The 8,940-nt window shown below is 51.5% G+C and overlaps 1 protein-coding gene across 1 annotated transcript in view; it reads right to left on the bottom strand.

Moving 5' to 3' along the window:
• Window positions 1-8,940, bottom strand: part of SLC22A8 (solute carrier family 22 member 8) — a 34,510-nt gene that overhangs the window by 11,088 nt on the left and 14,482 nt on the right. The window contains 2 exon segments of the mRNA XM_029915443.1: window positions 8,315-8,442; window positions 8,445-8,559. Coding sequence (XP_029771303.1) covers window positions 8,315-8,442; window positions 8,445-8,559 — 243 coding nt within the window.

Raw genomic sequence — 8,940 nt, 5'->3', positions numbered from 1 at the left:
TATATATATATATATATATATATATATATATACAGTGGAGTATTACATGGCAATGAGAAAGAATGAAATCTGGCCATTTGTAGCAAAGTGGATGGACCTCGAGGGTGTCATGCTAAGCGAAATAAGACAGACAGAGAAGGACAGATACCATATGTTGTCACTCATATGTCTAACAGGAGAAACCTAACAGGGGACCATGGGAAGGGGAAAGGGGGGAAAGAGTTAGGGAGAGGGAGGGAGGCAAATCATGAGAGACTCTTGAATACTGAGAACAAACTGAGGACTGAAGGGGGAGAGGAAAAAGGGGGTGATGGTCATGGAGGAGGGCACTTGTGGAGATGAGCACTGGGTGTTATATGGAAACCAAGTTGGTAATAAACTACTTAAAAAATAAAAAAATAAAATGGTGACCAAATAATCTAAACAAACAAACAAACAAAAAACAAATAAATAAACTTAAAAAAATGGTAAGTCCCAGCAGTCTACATCTCTCCACACCACTTTATTTTCTCTACAGCATTTGTACGGGAGACATACTGCATAGTTTTTGTTTGGTTGTTTTCTCCTTCAAGGTTATCATTTGATGAGGGTAGAACATTTAGTCTGTTTTGCTCACTTTAATACTCCCATTGCCTAGAACAGTGCCTGGCACATAGTAGCCATTCAGTCAATACTTGTGGGATTGAAGGAGTGAGCACTCCACAGAAAGAACAGAGAAATGGAGAACCTTAGTGGTTAGAACATACTGATGTCTAAAGGAGAGGTCATGGGGTTCACACTCCAGAGATTACGTGTAAGACCGTTTACTTCACCACAATGAGCGTGTGTCAGGATGGAGAGCGTCTGGGCTGTGTCCGTAGGGTCTATGACTGCGTATGAGCAACAGGAACCAGAAAAACTTCACAACGACTGGAGAAACCTCTATGGCAAATTGTCTACTAGGGAATGATAAAATGAGGGTTTAAAGCTCAGAAGAAGTGTTTTGTGGTTAGATATGAAAAACATCTAGGACTTCAAATGTACTCTAAGTTGACCCCAGAGATGGCTAATAAAGCACTCATCAGAGCTGATGATAACAACGTGGCCAGGGCTGCCCTGCAGATCAGCGCAAATCCATGGGGCTCAGACCTGGGATGTGCAACCTCGATGGGTTGGATTGTGTCCCCGCCAAATGATAGGTTGAAATACTAACTCCAGTACCTCAGCATGTGACCTTATTTAACAAATAGCATTGTGGAAGATATAATTAGTTAAGATGAGGTCATCCTGGGCCTTAACCCAATATGGCTGGTGTTCTTGTAAGAAGAGAAGATATAGACACGTAGGGAGAACGCCACGTGACAATGGTGGCAGAGACTGGAGTGACGCATCTATAAGCCAAGGACCACGGTCAACCACCAGAAACTGGAAGAGGCAGGAGAAGATTCCTTCCTTGAGAGAGGGCATCCCTACACCTTGATTTTGAACTTCTAGTCTCCAGAACTGTGAGACAATATATTCCCATTGTCTTAAGCCGCCCTGTTTGTGGTACTCTGTTATGGAAATTCTAGGAAACAGATACACCATGTGATTCTTCTTGTATGTGTGAAAGACCTGTGGGCTTGGTGGGAGATGATAGGAGGGGGATTGGGTGTGGAAGAGCGTGGCAGTGAGGGAACCAGAAATGCAGAGAATTGGAGAGATTAAAAACAATTTTTTAAATGTTTATTTATTTTTGAGAGAGAGAGAACATGAACGGGAAAAGGGCAGAGAGAGAGGCAGACACAGAATCTGAAGCAGGCTCCAGCAGCTGTCAGCACAGAGCCTGGCGCGGGGCTCGAACTCACGAACTGCGAGATCATGACCCGAGCCGATGACTGACACTAAACTGACTGGGCCACCCAGGCGCCCCAAGAATTGGAGAGATTTTTAAAGGCATCCTGGTTGGGCATTAAGGAAGGCACTTAAAATGAGGAGCAGTGGGTGTTGTATGTAACTGATGAATCATTGAATTCTACTCCTGAAAAACACTGCACTGTATGTTAACGAACTAGAATTTAAATAAAAATTTGAAAAGAAAAAAAAGGCATCCTGGAATTTTGTGGGGGAGGGAAAGATACTTAGAGACATTTTTGGCATGCTTCTGTGTGGTTAGATGTGCAAAACTTGTTCTTCAAGGTGTTGAGAATAATTTATTGTTCCTTTGACTTTGACTCCATGCATAGGCTGGGCCTCATGGGGTCTGTGGCTTTAGTCGGGTTACATCTGCCAGATTTCCGTAACAGTCCATGCTGTGTCTTCCTCTTTGGTTTTCTCTTTGCCCTCATTTCCTTATTCTAATTTTTTTAAATTTATTTTTGAGAGACAGAGAGAGGCAGTACACTAGCAGAGGAGGGGCAGAGAGAGAGAAAGAGGGAGGGAGACACAGAATTCAAAGCAGGCTCTGGGCTCTGGGCTGGCAGCTCAGAGCCCGACGCAGGGCTCGAACTCAAAATCTAGGAGATCATGACCTGTGCTGATGTCGGACGCTTAGCTGACTAGCCTGAGCCACCCAGGCGCCCATCATCTCCTTATTCTAGAAATGTTGCCAGTCCTTCAGGCCCTGGAGACAGGACAGGAAAGCTCAAGGCCCAGAGAGGAATCGCAGGGGCCTCCTAGGAAGGGCCTGTTTTTCCAAGCCAACTCGGGCCTCCAAGGCCTGCAGGGTAGGTTTTAGGACCCTCAGATGGGTGAGCTGGGCACCCACAGGGCTGAGATTCAGTGACGTGGGAGCTGTGGGCCATCCCGAGCCTGCAATCCATGCTCCCCACACTCTTGAGACTTGAAAGAAAGGCCATTGTTTCCTTTTAATGTCCTAGTAAATCTCTTTCTGAAAAATTCCAACCTCGTCTCTGCTGAACTCAGAGAAAGGAATGTGTGGTCACCTCTGCCAGGAAGGCTTAGGGGATCAGCAGGGGAGGGAAAATCCCTCCCCTCCGGCTGGACCCTGTGCCGTGCTCACTCATGTCACCGTTACCGGACATCTGTCCCTACTCTGAGGGAAGCTCCTTTTTATCCTGTTCTACACATGAGGGGGCTGAGGTGGAGAGGGGAGCTGACCTCCGGGGTCACTGGCTCTGGGGGTGGCTCAGGCTTGCCGTTCTCACGTTCCCACATTCCCACAAGAGGAGGGCTGGGTGGAGGCTGGGGAGTGTGACAAAGCCGGGGAGGGGTGGGGGAGCCCAGCTGAGCTGGGAAGAGCTGTGACAGATGATTCCCCTTTTACTGGGGGTCCCCCAATTCTTCTGATGGGGACAACCCCCTTAGTTCTCAGCACATGTCTATTTTTTTTAAGTTTATTTACTTATTTTGAGAGAGACAGAGCATTTGAGTGGGGGAGGGACAGAGAGAGGGAGAGAGACAGAGACAGAGAGAAATAGAGAAAGAAAGAGAGAGAGAGAGAGAGAGAGAGGGAGAATCCCAAACAGGCACCGTCAGCGCAGAGCCCAACGTGGGGCTCAAATTCATGAAACTGAGATCATGACCTGAGCCAAAATCAAGAGTCAGACACTTAGGGGCACCTGGGTGGCTCAGTCAGTTGAGCGTCTGACTTTGGCCCAGGTCATGATCTCACATTTCGTGGGTTCAAGCCCCGCATCAGGCTCTGTGCAGACAGCTAGCTCAGAGCCTGGAGCCTGTTTCAGATTCTGTGTCTCCTTCTCTCTCTGACCCTCCCCTGCTTGCACTGTCTCTCTCTGTCTCTCAAAAATAAATTAAAAAACATAAAAAAAAAAAAGTCAGACGCTCAGCCGCCTGAGCCTCCCAGGCGCCCCTCTCCGGGTGTGTATTCACCACAATGGTGACAACAGCAGCCACAGCAGCCAGGGCTTCACAAGGGCTGTGCTGATAATCGCGTTGCAGGGTCACACTCGCTCTTTTCCTCCCTTTTACGGATGAGGAAGCCAAGACTTCTGGCCTCATGACATTCCCAGTGAAGGACAGAGTCAGGATGTGAACTCTGTTGCTTGATTCTGGCTCTCGATCACATGCTGTCCCCCATCAGGATGGCCCCTTGCCTCCGCTAACCAAGGGTCACATGGACTGAGCCATTTGCTAGATGCTCCGCCTTTTTGACCACTGGCTGCACCTGGGCCAGGACCTCCAGACCCCGCCTCCGCTCTGGAGATCCATCTGTAGGTGAGACTCGGCCACGGCTTCACCTCTGCCACATGGGGACCTGAATCCTGCTCTGCCCCCCTTCCCCCACAAGCAGATAGAACATGAATTTGCCATCGACAGAGCCACAATCAGAAAAACTGCTGTGTGGGTACTAGTATCTGGCAGGGTCTGGCCACTGACACTTGCCTGGCTGGGCAGGGACCCTTTTCTAGGGGCTCTCCCAGCTGAGAAGTCAAGGAGCCAGGCATGAGCCACACCTGACCCGGAAAAGGGTATGGGTGAACCCCGTGTTTGCTGGGACACAGGTTCACAGGGCCCCGGGGTGCTGGAATGCTGTCTGGGAACTTGGCCAGCACAGACGTGAAGTGATGCTTGACCAGGTACAAGACCTGCAACCTTTGCTCTTGGCCAGGCTCCCAGGAGTCTGAGCTGCGCCCTGGGGAGGAAGCAATGTCTGAGGCCCTCCTGCCGGGCTGCCGGGCATGGCCTTCTATCAGCCTTATCTGAGCACTTAGCGTGCCCCTAGCCCAGTGATGACAAAGATGGGTTGGAGAAACACCTTCCCTGTCCCGGGGTCGGGGAAGGTGGGTCTGTGAACAGCAGACTCCTGGGGCCACAGCGTGAACAGACTCACGGATTGTGGGTGGGCTTATACGGTCCTAAGGAGTCTGCCTTCCCCGAGTTCGACCCCCAGCTCCACCATTTCTGAAATGTGGTGCTGTGGACCAGGGACCTGTCCTTGGTTTCCTCATCTGTAAAAATGGGACAACAAAGATGCGAACATCAGGGTCGTTGTAAGGACTAAATGAGTTCATAGGAGCAAAGCGCTTAGAACATTCTGGCATGAGATGAGCACACAGCAAGCAACGATTGTTATCATGGATGATTGTTATCTATGGCTCCCTGCAGGACTGTCAGCTCTCTAGCTAAGTCCTGTGTTCTTGGGAGACGTGGATGGTGGCTCTCTCTCCTCTCTGACTTCCCAGGGACCAGGTGTACAGCAAGTCACCCACACATCTGGAAACTTCTTTCAGGTATCGAGGCATCTTTGGCTCCCTCCCTGTCCCTCACTGCTGCCACGTCCATTCAGTCCCCAAATCCCACAGATTCTGACTCCCCAAACTCTCTGGTATCTGTCCTGACTGTCCCTTCTGGCTGTCGTCTTTTCCCTGGATCCCCGTGTCAACCTGCTAACTGGTCTCCCTGTCCCCGGACTAAAACTCTCCTCGAGCCACTCTCTGCCCTGTAGTCAGAGCGACCATCCTTCCCGGGTGATCTGAGTGTACCCTCTGCTGCTCAACACCACTCGATGGCTCCCTATGGTTTTGGGACAGATGCTACACCATCACCTAGCCTCCAAGCCATCCAAGCATCTTCTCCAGCCCCATGTCTGCCGGCCTCCATTCCCCACTGCTCGCCCCTCCAGCCTTCCTCTGTCTCTCCCTGAGGGATGTTTTGTTCTCATCCTGCTCCTGTGACCGTGTTGGTCTCCACTGGTGCTTTTGCCGGGGACACACCTGCTCACCTCCTCTCTCCCTTGTCACAGCCGGTGTGGCATTGCTAACTCCAGTTGGGTCTTGCTCCAGGTTGGTTAGGTGCCCCTGTGCTGGGCTCCCAGAGCACTCTGAGTGCATATTCATCCATAAATATTTATTTCAGAGCACCTCCTCTGTGCCAGGCACTGTTCTAGCAGTCGGGGACAAGCAAAGGGGCTGGAAATCCCAGCCTCAGGGAGGCTGCGTGTCACCGCCGGTGGTTCTTGAGGGGCGGGTCTGTCTCCTCACTGGAGATGGGCTCCTGGAGGGCCAGCAGGGAGCAGGTGCACTTTGACTCTGTGTCCTCAACACCACGCATGTAGTCGTTAGTAAATGCTGGATGCATTTCATGAGCTTGGCGCTGGAGAGAAAGAGCCAGGACCACAGGGAGGAACTCTAACCCAGGGGGTGTTGGAGTTGCCAAGTGTAACAGTTAGCTGCACGGCTCTGGAGCCAGGTGCCCATGTTCAGATCCTGAATCTGCCACTTACCGGTGGTGCGAACTTGAAAAAGCTCCGTAACCTCCATGCGTGGGTTCTCCTGTCTGAAAAATGAGCTTTTTCTTTTTTTAAACTTTTTTTTTAATGTTTTATTTATTTTGATACAAAGAGAGACAGAGCATGAGAGGGGGAGGGGCAGAGAGAGAAGGAAACACAGAACCGGAAGCAGGCTCCAGGCTCTGAGCTAGCTGTCAGCACAGAGCCTGACGCGGGGCTCGAACCCACAAACGTGAGATCTGACCTGAGCTGAAGTCGGAGGCTTAACCGACTGAGCCACCCAGGCGCCCCAACTTCTTCTTTTTTTAATTTTTAATGTTTATTATTGAGAGACAGAGAGAGACAGAGTAAGAGCATGGGGGGCAGAGAGAGGGGAGACAGAATCTGAAGCAGGGTCCAGGCTTTGAGCTGTCAGCACAGATGTGGGGCTCGAACTCACAAACCGTGAGATCATGACCTGAGCTGAAGTCGGACACTTAACAGCCTGAGCCACCCAGGGGCCCCTGAAAACGAGCTTCTAATACTATCTTACTGAGCTGTCAGCAAGGTTCAAGGAGTGAATATTTACAAAGCGCTTAGAGCAGTGCCTGGCACATAGTGAGTGCTTTATATATAAATACATATTTATTAAACACATGAAAAATGGTTATACAGACTATGAACACAGACAGGGCTTCAAATCCTGCCTCTGCCAGGTCCTAAGCATATGCAATCCTTCGTTGTACGTGATCTGGAGACACTAGTAATGCTTACGGCTCTAGGATGCCATCTCCAGGGATTCCAAGACTCTCTCCCCCCGCCAGCCCTCCCCAACACACAGCATGCAGGACTGGCTCAGAGTAAAGCCTTTGAAATGCACCTCTCCTAATGAGGCAAAAGCAACATCCTGCCCTTGAGGGGCTCACAGTCCCTGAGGGGAAAATGAAAACATTGGCCTCCGATCCTAGCTCAGATGCTATGCCCTCCGGGAAGGCTCCCTAGAATCCTGCGGTTCCTCCCTCTTTTGAACTGCGGTAAACACGTATTCCCCTGTGCCCCTTGTGGGTGTCAGCTTTAAATTCCAGTTCTAAAACTGACCAGCTCTGTGATACTGGACCTTCACTCCCCTTCTCTGAGTTTTCATTGCTTTCATCTGTAAAAGGAGATAAAATCACCTTCAACCTGGGGCACCTGGGTGGCTCAGTCGGTTAAGCGTCTGGTTATGATCTCACCTCTTGTGAGTTCGAGCCCTGCATCAGACTCTCTGCTGTCAGCACAGAGCCCCATTCACATCTTCTGTCCCCTTCTTTCTCTGCCCCTCCCCCCTCTCAAAAAATAAATAGTAAAAAAATCACCTTCAGCAGAATAGCATGGTGAACACCACAATGTCTGTAAAGCCTGCCTGCCGGTCTGTAGGCAATAAATGCTAATTCCTGTTTCTCCCTCCTCCTTTCTTCTTTCCATGGTCTCCCAGCTGGCCTGTCAGTTCATTCGAGAGCCTGATTTACCTCTGTGATTCCCGCAGATAGCGGACGGGATGCTCGGGAATAAGTAAATCCCTGGGAAGAATGGCAGTAACTGGGAGCAGATGAGATGATTTGGGGGTCCGCTCTGGCACTTTTCCAACCTTCCACCTCGTCAGGTCCCTCCCCAAACTCCCTCCCATTTTGGGGCCTTTGCACAAGATGCAATTTTCCTCCTGTCCCTTGCTGCCTGGCTGACTCTTGCTGGACATTCTTAGCTTCAAGGTCACTTCCTCAGGGAAGCCTGTCCCCCGGTCCCCACGCCCAGCCCTCGGGGACCATAGTCGGAGGTCACAGCCCTAAGTGCTTTGAAGTTGTGATTCTATATTTTTTTACGGGCTGCTTTGATTAGCTGATGTTCCCCCGCAGGGCTGAGGACCCCGTGGGGGCAGGTACAGTGCATTTTTGTATCCTCGGAGCTTAGCGCTGAGACTGCTGCAGAATGGGCTGCTCCTTGGAGAGAGGCTTGCACTCTGGATGTGAAGAAATGGAACTTTTTGGTTCGTGTGCTTCGGCACCCAGGCCCTTCCTCTCTGCCTGCCCGGCGCCCTGAGTAGAGCCTCACCTGTTCTCTTGTCCCTGAGCGTGGCAGGCGTGGGTCTTTTGCTGTGGGTGGAGGAAGAAGGGCTGTCCGTGGACATACCTCAGGGACAACAGGGTCCGTGGTGCTGGGGTCATAGGCCCAGCTGTCCAGGCACGACTCGATGGCCCCCGTGGTGTCGTTGGGCAGGCTGGCATTGGGCGAATATGTGAAACGGAGGCACGTCTCTTGGGGAGCACCCAGAGCCCCGTGGAGGCGGTTGGGGGGCGGGCGACAGGGGTGGGACAGGGGACAGGTGGGAAGATCTGCAGCAGGCTGTGGTTGGCCAGGCCCAGGATAAGGGGCGTCTAGTAAGACCGGGTTCAGGGACTGGAAGGGCCTCCTGCTGCGCACGCGGTCCCATGAGCTCTGGAAAGGCCACGGCACTGGGCAGCATGAACCCGGGCTGCAGGCAGGGCACCTGGCCAGGGAGGGTGCGAGCACGCTGTGTGGGTGTGCGTGTGGGTGTGGAAGCACAGGGGGAGGGTGTGCCAGGCGTGAGCACAAGCGTGCGGAACCGTGTATGTATAAATGCGTACAGATGTGGGGCTCGGTGTGTGTGTCCACAGGTTTACGTGTGGTTAATGAGGACATACCCAGCGGCATGTAGAGGCATGTGTGTGCGCAGGGGTGTCTCTAGGGATGGGTACCCCGAGGCTGGAGTGTGTGTGTGTGTGTGTGTGTGTGTG

The sequence above is a fragment of the Suricata suricatta genome, chromosome 11, assembly GCF_006229205.1.
Source record: "Suricata suricatta isolate VVHF042 chromosome 11, meerkat_22Aug2017_6uvM2_HiC, whole genome shotgun sequence".
NCBI lineage: Eukaryota > Metazoa > Chordata > Mammalia > Carnivora > Herpestidae > Suricata > Suricata suricatta.
Note: the sequence above shows the minus strand (reverse complement) of the source record. Positions and strands in the feature narration are given on the sequence as shown.